This window comes from Platalea leucorodia, assembly GCF_965183815.1.
Source record: "Platalea leucorodia genome assembly, chromosome: 3".
Lineage (NCBI taxonomy): Eukaryota > Metazoa > Chordata > Aves > Pelecaniformes > Threskiornithidae > Platalea > Platalea leucorodia.
In genome coordinates, this window is record NC_138825.1 from 77648566 (window position 1) to 77663238 (window position 14673).

The 14673-nt window shown below is 51.4% G+C and overlaps 1 protein-coding gene and 1 long non-coding RNA gene across 11 annotated transcripts in view; both read right to left on the reverse strand.

Annotated features, from left to right (window-relative positions):
• FOXO3 (forkhead box O3) overlaps positions 1-13840 on the reverse strand; it is a 96844-nt gene extending 83004 nt beyond the window's left edge. For 9 of the 10 annotated variants that reach the window (XR_014227768.1, XR_014227769.1, XR_014227770.1 and 6 more), the window contains exon 1: positions 11847-13840. Coding sequence is in view for 6 of the 10 variants with exons in the window: in XM_082307846.1 (XP_082163972.1) it covers positions 11847-12440 (594 nt within the window). In the remaining 4 variants the exon portion in view is untranslated. The remainder of the gene's footprint in view (positions 1-11846) is intronic. The other variant, XM_082307844.1, reaches the window with a different exon arrangement.
• Positions 6685-8940, reverse strand: LOC309588473. The gene is made up of 2 exons (XR_014227772.1): positions 8106-8940; positions 6685-7150 (listed from the first exon to the last, which is right to left on the reverse strand). It is a non-coding gene; the product is annotated as an uncharacterized lncRNA (long non-coding RNA).
• Positions 13841-14673: the final 833 nt, after the last annotated feature.

Here is a 14673-nt window from a genome sequence, read left to right on the forward strand (position 1 = left end):
AAAATTATAATTCACTGTCCAGAAAAAGACTAAAACATTAACCATATTATACTGAGAAAGTCAAAATAGGTCATTCAATCAGCGTTATTCCCCCTTCATTTCAAGCATAATACAAAGCAGTTAAGTAGTTTCTCTTGCAATTAGCATCATCTTTGTCTCCTCGGTGTCTAAAATACACTGGAGATATGGAGCTGCTCTGACTGCACAGCAGCCCAGGCCCTGCTCCCCACCACACTGCCTCCTCAGTAAATACACAGAGGTGAAATCCTATCTTCAGTGATTTCAACTATGATCATCTTCTCTTGTTTTTTTCCAATTCCATGGTCTATCACCTCAAATGACAGACCTTTTCCCACTGATTAAAGAGGAGCACGGATGCGCTCAGGAAGAACCGCAACATCTCCAACTGCTCACGCACGTCCCACTCCATCCTCCGACCAGGAGGACTTGCTACCTGGCAGAGCCCTGAAGAAGGTGGGCTAGAAACAGCCTCCCTGGGGATCGGCAGCGTTTTAGAGATCCTTCCTGGATGTGAGAAGTCTGACATATGCTTCAAATGCATTTTAATTTAGAAAAAAATGTTGGAAAGATTTTATTTATGTTTCTAATTAGGTAAACAGTATGCTTCTTCCACCTGCTCCAAGCTACCCCACCAGGCCCAGTAGACATCAGATGTCTATGAACATACATCAGGTTGATTTACTCCCTACTGCTAGTTCACAGAATCCTTCCTCCTCCCAGCCCCATATGCCACTACCTCATGGCCTACACACTTTCCCTCTTTTTTTTGTATGTAAAATGGCCTCACTATTGATTTTCAAATACCTTCTTAAGCACACAGCTCCCTTCCCCAGAGCTTTCTGAAAAACGGCTCCTCATAAAAGATTTCTCTCCTACCCGACGTGTGCAAACTTTCCAGTACATTTTAATCAGAAGTATTTTTGCCGTGCATGAACCAGGCTGTAAGAGCAACGGGGCAAGAAATAAATCTCAACATGCTATGGGAAGCGAGAATTACACTGTCAACATCATGATGAAAATAATAGTATTAGGTTTGGAGCTTTTGGCTGCTACACAAAGTAGACTGGAAGCCTCTGGCCCAATCCATGCAGAGCTCTGACATGATTTCCATTTGAAAATTGAAGATTTTAGATGCGGCCCATTTATCTGGGCCACATATATGGCTCAGGCTACGCAAACGCAGAAGCTGCTTGCCTAAGATTCACAAAAGGCTCCAGAGTTTTTACAGCTCCTCAGTGGCAGCATCATTCTTGGTGCCAACGCCGTTCTACAAAGGCACCGTAGGACCAGCAGCCTCCCACTGTAGGTCTTGATGAATACTTTAAGAAGCACCATTCGCTCTGAAACCTGACATCTCAGACAAATGGTTTTGAGTTCCCCCATAGAGCGAAACTTTTAAACACAACAGATCATGTTGCACAAAAACAGGGACAGCGGCTCTACGTGTCTCAGCTTACAAGCATCTCAGGACACGACTTGAACTGGCGTCACCTTCTCCTACAAATTCCTGGAAAAAAAACATTATCTGAAAATTAGTGAAGGTCCAGAGTAGTTTTGCAGAACAAACAGTAGGTTATAGGCTTTCAGGAAACCACATCACTGCTCTCAGCGCAAAACCAATCAGCAAAAAAGGTGATAATGTGGGAGCCTGCGAGAGCCTCACACAAAGACATTCTTTGTGGAGCGCTGTTCTCACTTATCAGACGCCAAATTTATGTACTAAGCATATCTAGAACTTTATATATGAAACTGATAAATCCTCCATGAAGTACTAGCAAATATATTTACACAAGATAGGGGTTCATAGCCTAACTTCACAAATACCCGCAAAGTCAGAAACTTTTGATCTGGATCAAGCCTCACATTTTAAGGTATGTTTACACTGCAGACTTCATGTGAGAAAGTGGGGCTAACTTTGGTCATAACATATCTTTGGAGAGCTGAGATATCTGCTTAAAGAGCTAGCATGGAGAGGAAAAAAAACAAGTACAGCAGGTTTTGTACAGCTCTGTACAACAGTACGGAGCGCTGACACATAACTGGAGTATATATCAAGATAATTCAGTCCACGTTCTAGATAAAACAAATATGGCCCTGGAAGTCGTGTCTTAAAATGATTTCTTTAGAATAATGTATTTATTCTTCTTCATCCTATTTTGGAAAAATGCAGAAACCAACATGGTACGGCATGAGAAAACACTAAGTTATAAGGGCAAATCACCTACAGTGTCAGAGGTGCTGGCTGTCTAGACTAGGAGAGTAGTTTGTATTAGAATATTATTAGGTGATTAATATGTTTTTAAACAAACCTTTGTTTACTTAAGTGCAACACTGTTACTAACACTCCCTGGCCATGCTCAGTCTTCACTTGGAGTCCAGGCTCAGCTGCAACCAGGATTTCAAGCACTGCTGGCTTCTGTCTCACACTACTGCAAACGCATGCTGCTGCGGCACCGTAGGAGAGCCCCACTCTGCTGCTTAAACGTGGCCTTTAGCAGGCACAAGAGTCCGGCCCCGCTCTTTTTACTTCACGTAGCCATGAAAACTGCACCACCATAAACTGGGCCGCATCCACGCCACCCAGTTTTCATTCCCACTATGAACTGCTTTGGACTGAGCAGTTGCAGCAGCCAGGAGGCAGAGGGAAGCCCAAGTGGACGTGTGCCCATGTGTTTGGGTGCTCCTCTATCTGTCCTCCCCCGGCAGAACGCTCTCTGTCCTCCTCAGCCTCCCGACTTATCTGCCGCCTCCCACTCCTCTGGGGTCGGGATAAGCAGATGTTACCTCCCTGTTCAAGTGCTGGCATCCAGCCCGGACCTGCCCTTTTCTGCTCATGCGACTCAGGAGCCAGCAAACCTACCGAAAACTTTTTTCCTAGGACTGCATCCCGCCCACTGGTCACAATCCCGGGCGTCCCCATGGCCTCCGCTGCTCCCTAGGGAGAGCAGAAGCTCTCGGAAAGCCAGAGATGGGGAGGTGGGCTGGCCCGAAGGCACTGCAAGGCTGAGGGCTGGGTTAGGAGCGGCCTCCAGGCAGACCCACAGCACAACACAAAGCATGAGGCAGCCTCAGAAGCAGGCGTCAAAGGAGAAAAACAGCACCTTTGGCAGTGCTCCTGCCTCCTGCCCTCATTCCGGAGCTCTCGACAGGATTTTGGCGTGGAGACGTCAGCACAGACCCACCCTTCACCTCGGCACGGGCAGTGGGTGAAGGGATGCAGAAGTGGCATGATCCAATGACTCACCCATGGAAACACACCTGACCACCGGCAGCACTCAGGTGTACAGCAGCCAGAGACTGCACAGGCAGAGCCCCACGCCCACTGCGGGCAGCCTCCTGCCCCCCAAAACTGGCAGGCAGCACTCTCCGGGAGACCTGGAGGCACAAGCTGCAAAGGCCCTGATGACAAGGTGTCGGTGCCACACGCCGTCCTTGCTTCAAGTGGGCCTTCCTCCAGCCCTCCGGCAATGATCTGCAGGCTGCCTCTGCCCTCCTGCCCCAACACACACCTCCCGCGCACGTCCCTTTACACGTAACGAGTGGCAACTTCATCAGCAGGGGAAAAATAATGAAGAAAAGCAAAAGAATACCTTGCCAAATAAACGTGTTCAAGTGAGATCCCTGCATTTCATCGTTCAGCTCTTAAGTACACAGCATGTTGCGATTGAGCAAGCAATCCATTCAATTCGTTAGCACAAGTCTCTTATAAGAGCTAATTTTCACAAGGTATTTCTTTACCAGTACAAATCCCCAGAAAGGCATTTCTCTGACACTGAAATCTTACAAAGGTGTTTTATATCACTAGAAGTACTTAAATAGCCTTTATTTTTAGTAGGTACCAGTGTACAGATAAAGAAAATTGCCCCAATAAGCAAAGTCCAGGCAGGACACACACACAGAGTTATTAACAAGACACCAATGCTGTTAACTCCTGACCTGCCTCCAATTCCCTGCAAAGCAGCGTTACGAGCATTATCAGTCCTTGAGCAAATGTGCAAGGCGGGTGGCCCAGAGAAAGGACTCTGGCTTTGTGGGGCAAGACTGGATCCTCCCGGACCTCACAGCTAGGCGCAGCATCGGGAGGAACCACTCTGGCAAAAAGCAATGGCGACGCAGCAACGCTCCTCTCCTCCAGCCCCACTGGAAGGCAGCTCCCTTGCTATTGCACCACAGGGACGAGGCAGAGCACTAACGCGCTCCGTCGCTTGTTCTCAGCCCCTTACGCTGCCCTGAAGTTGCTCTTCGTCAGTCCTGCAGCCTAATCGCCTCCACGCTGTATCCCCAGCCGAAATGCAGCTACACTCTGCAACGTGCCCTGCACAGTTAGGAGCCAGCCCTCCATTTCCCACAGAGGCACCCCATGCACCATGCAACCCGCCTGGCTGGTGTTAGGAAGGGAAGGAAGGAGAAGGTGAAGTAGGACATAATGTCCCTGGAGTCTCCCAAGACAGGAATGAGGAATTGGGGGATGGGGAATTGAGGAATGGAATTTTTTTTTTTTAAATATGGATATTTGGAAACTGAACGAGTGCTCTCTGCTTGTTACTCCCCTCCTCTCACAGGTTTTAGACCAATGACCTGTGACAACCCTTGCCCAACGCACTGCCCAGGAGATAATTTAGATAACGCAGCTGATGAATACAGCAAGACATAACCTGCTGTTGTTGGAGACCACGCTCCACTCCAGCGGTGGCCTGCTCTCAGCGGCTGCGGGAGCCTCGAGGGCCATCAGCCTCGGCCACGCAGAGCTGAAGACGCCTTCCCTGCAGGGCACCACGGTGCGCCCCAGCAACTCCTATGCACCCCCTCCAGCCTTGCACACCTGAGCTTTTCTTACCCCTCCACCCCAAAGAGGGGCTGAGGCCATATCACTGCAGGTCTCCAGGTCCTCTTGCAATTCCTGGCAAGCTGGGAAGCCTGGCTCTTTCTCCAGCTGCCTCAAGCAGAGGAGCAAGAGCTGTACCCACCACTAGCAAAAACTGCTTGGAAACATGCTGGTTTGCTTGGGAAAGCTAAGCCGATGTCAAATAAACGTCAAATCCACATGGGTAAGGAGTTGGTGGCTGTCAGTAGTGCGGTAGTATCCCACACACGCAACTGGAACATCGGGAAACCGGTATAGCCGTGCAGAGAAGCATGGGATACCCCATCCTGACTTTGTCTGAAGCAAGTTAGAACAAAACATCTCACTCTGAAGGAAAATCCCCTTCTGTAGACAAGCCACTTTTTAATAATAAGTGTTAAATGGACTATTCAAGCAGGTAATTAATGTTAATTAACATATGTCAGGCCATAAATTGGCTAAATGCACCTCATTTTCCAAGCTGTGTGTGTGGCAATGCTCACAAAATAGTAACAGAAAAGAACAGTCTAAGTTTGTAAAAGCACAAAAAAAGAGTAAATAAAAGGTTAAGCATAATCTTCACTTAACTCATAGTGTGCTGAGCCAGCACTACTGAAAACTGAATGACTGTGCACATTACTCGAACACTTTATTTTGTTCCCGAACCACTGCGCTACGCACGTATTGTCAGCCCCAAGAAAAGCCACATCAAAAAAACCCTGCAGCTCCCCGAGCGCCGTGTTATCAGGCAGGCCTTTATCGGGATGCTGGCTACCTGCGGCGGGACCTGGATGCACCTCCTGCCCCGGGACCTGGCGAGGCTGTGGCCCCTTTCCCGCGCCGACTTGGGAATCGCCGTTTTTCATGGCGAGGGGAACGAAAGAGCGGCGGGAGGACGCTCAGAGCTCGCCCTCCCTCCAGAGAGCCTGCCTCGAAACACGGAGGGCCTCGTGCCTTTCAAAGAAACTAACGCTGCCATTTTATAACCCTGCCCTCGGGCACGTCTTCTGTGACAGAGGTAGTAGTAAGGCTTTTAAAAAAGTGGGAGAGAAACAAGAACACGCAAAGATTTTAGCCTAAGTAACAACTTGCATTAGGAAACACTTTCAGTTTCTCCCTTGGCAAGCCGCCACTACGCTGAGACCCACTGTAATTGCATTGCAAATAAGAAACAATCCTCACAAAAGATTTTCCATACTTCCACGCAAAATAGCTGGCTGCCAAAATCTTGCAGGGCACCTTTAGGAGGCTGCCACCTAGAGAAATGCTTTGGCTGTTTATCCTCAAGTTTTCCCTTATCTCCAAGGCAATCCCTTCGGCCTCCCTTTGAACCCAGCGCACCCACCGTAATTTTCTGGGGCGATTTCACCCTCGTTCTCCCCAGCCACCCCAGGCAAGCTGGCTGAAAACAGCCCGGCCGCTGCAGGGGTGCGTGAGGGGGCTGCAGCCGCCCCAGCGCTGCTGCCTGCCTTCTGCAAGGGACGCCACCCGCTCCGGGTTTCTACTTCGTCCACGTCAGCACAAAGAGCTTTCACAAAACCACCCGGCTAACCCTAATCGCTCGCCTTTCTGAATGCACCAGCACGTGCCCAGCCTCCCCTAATCTCCCAGGATTACAGCAAAGTGGTGCAGCACCACCAAAATGACCCGAATACAAAATGGCCTCGCGTGTAAGACACGGCTTGCTTTACCAGGACAAAACCAAGCAGAAGCAGGACGTCCCGGGGCAGGAGCGCCAGGACGCCTCTCTTCCCCAGCCTGATGATAGTCTCAGACTGTGTTTGTTCAAGCCAATACAATACAGCGGGTATAAAAGCCACTACAGTGATTTAGTTTTTATTAGCATTAACCGTGTACTTTCAAACACACAAGTAAGTGTAGGAGCCAGCCTCTGACTCTCAAGCTTCCTATTTTAAATACACTCAAATATTGACACTAATAAGCTATTACAGACAACGCTGATGTTGCATGGCTGTTTTAGGTAACCTTCTGTCTCTAAAGACCTGAGGAACGCTGATTCCAGTCACAGGTCCACCCGACCGCGATACTATCCAGCATCATTCGCTGGAGGTTTCCCACTCACATCGAAGTTAAGTTTATCAGAGCCTGTGACTCTTTGCAGCTGATGACATCCACCAAGGCGATGTGTTTGTATCTGCATTTAACAAGTCCTTCACTGGAGGTGCTCTTCACTGTCAGACTGCGGATCAAACAATGTCAATGATTCTGGGAGAGCTACTCGGTCTCTCTCTCTCTCCTCTGATAGCTGTCACCTGCCGGCACGAGCTGGGGAAAAGCAAGATCTTTGATGTACATTACAGATATAAAATAATAATGTGCGCTAATATCTACGTATGTTTTTTACTGGAAAGTTTAAAAAGTCATTTGTTACTTTGATGCTAAAGTATACTCCAATGCAAGAACCTTGTTATCTAGCGGTTTCAACTTTGGGGCTGGGACTGCCCATCTCTCTACGTTGCTCAGCACAAAATTCACTTACAAATGTTACTGAGGATTTTCTTAAAGCACAACATAGTAAGGCTTTGATCAGGTAAGATGCTTAAGCAGTAAGTTTAAGCACACAAGTAATCCCAGTGAAGTCCCAAGGATCCATTCACGTGCTTAAACCCGTGCTCGCTTCGGTAGATCAAAACTTAAAATAATCAGGCTACGGTTTGTAACCCAAACACTTCTGCACAGAAGAACAAGGCAGCTCAAAATTAGGCTGGAAAAAAAAAACTAAGAATATAACAGAAGGCTGGAAAAAAATCTTCATGCTAGCAGTTAACCAGAAAACACAGTCTTTACAAAAAAGAGAGAAAAAAAGAAAAAAAGACAGCAGAGAAAAAAATGAAACTGATGCAAACTCCAGTTTTACGCTGCCACTCCTGATAAAGACACTGTGTGCCACTCCGAGGAAGGAGAAATAAGAAGAACAGAGCATGGTGTTGCTTCCTACCCACATCCTTTGCAAAAAGATGATAAAAAAAGTCCGACACATCTTGCGTATCAGCATCTGGCTAACAGATTTAGACATCTGTCTACATCGCTGGCAAATTTCTCAAGTCTTTTCAAGTCTCAGTAATTAGAGAAGAGGCTCGTGCGTTTGCTACGCTGAAGGGACTGCAGGCCTTCGGTATATATTGGTCAATAAAACACGGTAAGGAATGATGAAATGTCCACGTACAAAGTTTACAAAAATCTCCCCTTCAAAGTAAATATCCCAGCAGCCAGTATTTACCTTTCATGAGGAAGATGAATGCAACAGGTGTAAAACAAATAGGCTTCCGATATAAAAAAACAAATCAAAGCAAATCAGCTGCATGTAAATTTGGGAATCGCTGGTATCTGTGTATAAAGGACCAGATTCGTGGTCTTGCCACACTGCTCAACAAAGAGGAAAATAGTCCCCCTAGTGTACTCTTCATGTAGAAAAGACTGTTTCACAAGATAGTGCTGCAAGAAATTACAAAATAACATTATAGGAAGAGATGTGGAAGTACTTAAGCTATAGTGAAACTCGGCACCTCTACTATATACACGGACACAAAGGTGTTTCAGTTTTCTATCTCAAGATTATCGAGTGAAGTGAGTTACTGCATCCTAAATATTGGGGGGGGGTGGACGACTTGGTTTTTAAGTCAGCACACTAGTTTTGTGGCTGCAGGGCAACGGGTACCTGAATTTGGAGAGACGGGTAGATCTGGTGATCGAGGAGCCCTGTGGAAGCACCTGCAACAGCCGCCGGGCACAGTGCACTTCACAAGCTCGAAACCAGCTCACCCTCAGACCTTTTCCCCCCTCCAGTGATGATAAATACAAATACTGACCCTCCGCAAGTTTTCAAGACGGTAAGCGCATACTGAAGCAGGCGCCGAAACCCTTCCCGGTGATTCGGAAGCGTACGGGATTGTATCGAACCAGGCTGGCCGCGGCACACGGCAGCGTCCGCAGCGTGCCGGCTCTACGGCGATGCACCGTACGCGGCTGCCCTAGTTAGCTGTCAGGCAGTATTAGGTTAGCTAACGTCCCACCGGGGCCAGGGGGAGGGGGAAGCAAAGAAGATTGTTGGGGGGGTGTGGGGGGTGCATTGGGCAAACCTTATCTGAATTAGCGGAAACGTAATATATGCCTTCCTAACCACATCTGAAATATTCACTTCTGCTTTACCGCTCTAGGCAAAAAAAAAAAAAAAAAAAAAGGTGATAGTTGTAACTTTAATTTATAGCTCTTAAAATAATTGTTTTCAGGAGTATAATCCCAGCTATGTTTACGGATTACGGTATTCAGCGCATCTCACTGGAAACGGTATTAATACTTCATATATAATAATACATAAGATAATAAATCCAAGTTCTCTCCTTCCCTTTGTTTAAAATGACAATTTTCCCACTCAGTGCCAGAGCAGAGTATTGTTAAATGGGCTTGCTGCCTTCAAAGACGAACTTAGCTGTGTAAAAATATTCTAAATTAAGATAAAAGCCTTCTGATACAGAACTATCTTCTGTTCATTTAAAATCTCAGTGTAACTAGCGATCTGAAAAAGTCTGATGTGAAAAGCTGACATTAGTTCCTGAAGAGTTGTATTCATTACCTGTGAGGGAAACAAAGATGATAATAACCTATAATGTGTTTTAGCATCGGGAGACTAAGATGGAGTCTCTATTTAAGAGCGTTGCCTCTGCACAAACTAATTTACGTTCCAGCCAAGAAACTGAAATAGTCCTCTTCTGAAATAGTCCTCTTCTGAATGTATATGCCTACATTAAAAGAAACGCTAGCCCTGCTAAGGAATTATATTTTGAAGTTTTGGATGCCTGGCAAATTATTAGCTCCTGACCTCTCCTTTGCCCCTTTCAGTACACCCCTACCACCCACGCACAACTGCACCCGCCGCTAACGCGATCCAACGCCTTACCCTAACTTCCAGAGACAGCTCACAGTCATTAAAGAGGCAGAATTTTTCTGCTACCAGTGTGCTTGCATCTCCTGAGAAAGGTCATCTTAAAGGCTTGTGAGAAACTTCTGAACTAAATTATATCAGAGGAATCTCAAGGGATCCAAGTTTTTAACATTTTAATTAGCTCCAAGTACCAGTTAATGCTGCTCAGCAAAGGAATCAATATCAAATTAACAGTATAAATTGTCAGAAAAATTGTGACTGTATTAAGCATACTAATCAATGTAAGCACTTCGTGTTATGGCCCAGATCCTGCCTCTGCTGAAGCGAATGGGAGTTTTGCCACCAAATCCAGCCGAAAGAGTATCAGCCCCGTTGCTCGATAAGTCTTCGTTTGACTCGGGTGTCGAGAATTTACTGAAAATTCAGGCTATCAGATAAAAAGGCTGGATTTGTCACAGCAGCTGACATCTGAAGCCACTGCTTCTGCGTGAAACCAGACAACTTACGAAGGCACGGGCAGTCATCAGAAGATGCAACCCTTTGCCACGCTCCGTGCCGCACTTGGAAAGCCAGATCAAAATTCAACACCTCACACGGACGCAAAAGCTGTAAAAAGGATCTGTGTTTTTAAAAGCCTTGTTTTGAATTAGCTATGCCACCGATAAAGTTTGTGTTTATATTTTCCCCAGCCCGAGACAAGTCTGTCAGCGAAATGCTTCCTCTACAGTGCTCTGTTTGGAAGGTAAAAATCATACAGCTGTACTTCAGTTCCTAGCAGCAAGTCCTACTCAGGCACCAAAATATGAGACAGGGCTGCTAATACGAAAACTGCCAGAAATGCTTCACCCATACAGTATTTATGACCGATTTGCATACCGTAAGTTATCCCCCCGATCCAAAGCTAGAGAGATTCAAAGAGGAAATTTAATTTCTCTGTAACACAATAAAACTTTGCAGCAAATTCGCCTTCAGCCATCCATTCAAAAGCTCGGTCTCGGATGCTGCCAGCATCGGCCCTCGGCAGCAACTGAACCGTACCGGGATTTCCCTTTGCCAACAGTATCGACACCGGGCAGCACCTGCATTTCTGTATAGCTGCAAGTACGCGACATTTCCGCGTCTGACAGATGCTAATAAGACGGATGTGGAAAACGAGGAGAAAAAAGCAGTTCTGGAGATCACTTCAAATGTGCTTTACGTGCAGCACCGGCTCCTGGTAGGCCTTATGAGACTCTGCCTTTGAGAGCAAAACCCTGCCTGCCTGCCTGCCTGCCTGCAACGTGCTTTTGCATGCGCTAAGTAAACAAGCCACAAAACCAGATTATTTTTTTTTCTCGCTTATTAAAACGGTAGTAATCTTAGCTGCTAACTGTCGCAATGCTGGACAGAAAATGCTCGGATATAGGGGATTTATCAGTAGACGGTGCAGGAAACGCAAACCAAGCATTCCCGTGGCTGAGCAACCAATAACTCGATGCTTTGATTAACTTTATGAAGAAATGTCAAGACCCGAATTTCCCTCTATTGCCTTTGAGGAACGTGTGGGAAACCGCCGGGGTATTTCTTGATGCAAATAACAGAGTCGTTCTGTATTTGAGCTTTGAGACTCAGGCTGACCCTGCGTAAAAGCAACTCTGCTTATTTCCCGTACGAGTTACACCAAAGGTACCTATAACTTAAAAAACAAAACGAAACAAAACCCCACCCTTAAAAAGATTTTTTCCTTTTTTTTTTTTCCCCCTACTCTTTTTCTTTCCCTGCTTATGTGCTTGTGCACCAGAGAAGCCAGCTTTGCTCCAGCGTCTCCCCTGCTCCCGGAGTTAGGAGCCCTCACCGCTTGTACGCAGCAACAGAGAAGAGACAAAACTTTTCTTACGCCCTCCCTTAAAAAAATAAAATAAATAAGTAAGCAAAGGCGACAGCGCGACCACCAGCACGGCCAGCGGCAAGCAGCGCCCGGCCGGCTGCCGTCGGGGAAAGCCGCCGGCACCCCCGCCCCGCCCGCCGCCGCGTCCCCCGCGGGCAGCCCGCCCGTCGGGGCGGCGCGGGGGCCGCCGCGTCCCCGGGACCCCGCCTCACCTTCCAGCCGGCCGAGCTGTTGCTGTCGCCCTTGTCCTTGAAGTAGGGCACGCAGCGGACCATCCAGTCGTAGATCTGGGAGAGGGTGAGGCGCTTCTCCGGGGAGCTCTCGATGGCGCGGGTGATGAGGTCGGCGTAGGAGAGGTTGCCCCACGCGTTCCGCCGCGACGAGCACTTCCTCGGCGCCGCCGCCGCCGGGCCCCCGCTCAGCCCCCCGCCGCCCGCCGCCGCCGGGCCCCCCGGCGAGAGGCTCGGCCCCTCCGGGCCGCCCCCGGGCAGCGGGGCCAGCAGCCGCGCCGCCTCCTCCGGGACGGCGGTGGCCCCCGCCGCCGCCGCCGCCGCTTCTCCGCCGGCGGGGGCCGCGCTGCCGACGGCCATGGCCGAGCCGCCCCCCTCCTCCTCGTCGTCCTCCTCCTCGGGGATCATGGAGGCGGCGTCGGCGGGCGGCTCGCCGGCGGGCTTGGCGGGGCTGGCCTGCAGCTCGGGCCTCTGCAGGGGCCAGGTGCAGGAGCGGGGGCGGCTCTGCGGCTCGAACTCGGGGTCCAGCTCCACGTCCAGGGGCGAGAGCGGGGCGGGGGGCGACGCCTCTGCCATCTTGGCCTCCCCCGCGGGCGGCTGCGGCGGCGGCAGCGGGGCGCTGCGACGGGGCGGGCGGCCGCCGACCCTGCTCCTCCTCCGCCGCCTCCTCGGTGCCGACGGGAGCCTAGCAGGCGGGGGGCCGCCGGGCGGGCATGCCGCTCTCCGCTACGGGCTGGCAGGCTCCCCGCTGCACCCCGAGCCCCGCTCCCCGCGGCGATGCGCACGCCGGAGCCGAGGGGGGAAGGGAGGGAGGGGGGGAAAAAAAAAAAAGAAAAAAAGAAAAAATCAGATTAGGAGCCGGGGCCGGAGCGGCAGCGCAGGGCGGGCAGCGCGGGGCCGGGCGGTGCCGGGGGTGCCCGCGGCGCTGCCCTCCGCGCCGGCGGAGCGGCGGCCGCTCCCGCGGTGCGTGTGCGCGTTTGTTTATGTTTCACTCCATGCGGATGCAGAAGTAGCTCCAGCGGGAACCGCGCTGTATCCAGCCGGGAGAGGACGCCCCCCGCCCCCGGCGCCTCCGAGCTCGCTCCTCGTCTCTTCCGCAGATATCTTCCCTTTTTGGGGGGGCTGGCCCTGTGCCCCCTCCCTCGGCGGCAGGGCAGGGAGAGCGGTCCTTCAGATTCCGCCGAAGACTTTTTTCCTTCTTCAAAACGCTCTAAAGGGAGCCGAAGTCTTAGGATACATCCAGCTGCGTGCTAGCGGGAAAGCCTGTCACTTTGCGGTGCCCCCCAAGCCACAGGCAAGCGACCCCCCAAAATCTCACAGCCGACGGAGCAGGGGGCGGGAGAAGGCCACCCCGCGGGCTGGTCGGTTAAAAAAAAAAATAATAATAAATCCTTCTTCTCGCAGGGAAAAAGCAAACACAACGGGAACAAATCAAATCGCCAGTCTTCCAACAGGTCCAGAAGCTTTAAGCCCTCCCTAGGGCTGCCAAAGAGAAAAGGTTTTGTTCCAGCATCAACACCACATTCATAACCTCCTTGCTCCTGCTGCTGCCATCTTGACAGTTTCCCCCCCCCCTTCACTCAAGTCATTTAAAAAGCGCAGGCAGAAGCGGCAGGGAGAGCCACATCGGGAGGGGAGGGAGGCGGGGGGGAGAATCAACAGCCACCTCCACACCGGCAGAAATCGGGATCCGAATTCACGGGAGGAAGCAGCAGCGCTGCTGCATGGCTCCCGCTCCTCCTGCTCCTGCGCCTTCAGCTCCGAGGAGCCTTCCCTTTAAAGGCGAAGGAGGGGAAAGCGGCAAACCGCCCGCTCCCTCTGCGAGCAGCCGGCGAGAGGCAAGCGATCCGCCCGCGCCGAGCCCGCCCGCCGCCGCCGCAGCCCGCCCGAGCAGCCTGTCACCCTGCTCGCCGCCGACTTCCACATCCCTCCTCCTCCTCCTCCTAACAACCACCGGCAGCAACACAAAGTTATAGACACACGCAGGGAGCCTCAACCTAACCGCACGGCACGCCACGGCCCGCCCACGGGCGGGGGGAAGGAGGGCGGGCGGGCGGGCGGTGCCGCGCAGGGGCCGCCCCGACGGGGCGGGAGCGCCGGGCCGGGCCGGGGGGAGCCGCCGGGGCTGGGCGGGCTGGAGAGGCCGCTGGCACCCGGCGGGGACGGCGGCAGCCCGCCGGCCTTCCCTTAGCTCCGGAGCGGCACCTCCTCCCCGCCGGGGCCGTGCGTCCCCCGCCGGCCCGGGGCCTGACCGCGCCGCCCGGGCCGGGGGAAGGCGGCGGCGGGGGGGAGCCCTCAAGTCTCTCAAAGCGTACGGTAACTCTCCCCGAGGGTTACGTTAGCCCTGGCTCTCCGCCTTCACTCGAATTTAAAGGGCAAAACCAGACGCAGCCGCCTCACTTTTCCCTACCCCTCGTCCCTGTCAGGGCCGCCGGAGCGGGAAGCAGCACGGCCTCAGCCCTGGCTGCCCGCGCTTCACCCGAAAACCGGCTCCGGCGGCCGGCCGTGGCGGAGGAGCAGCGCGCCGCTTCTCTTCTGGCTTCTTTCCACCGGCCATCAGTTACTGGCGCGTGGCTTCCTCTGGTCGGCTTTAAATTTGGGGTCCGATGTAGTCATTTTTCGAAAACTTCCCTTCCGCCCACGGGTGGCGCGGGAGCACGTTCGGACGTGTCCACGCGTGAATGTAATCCCGCTGCCCTGCCTCCTCGGAGGCCGTGCCCTGGCAGAAAGCCCTCCAAAGTAGCTCACTTGAAGATGTAGTTAATTATGGGTTGGATAAAGAGGTGACCCACAAAGCCAAGGAATATAG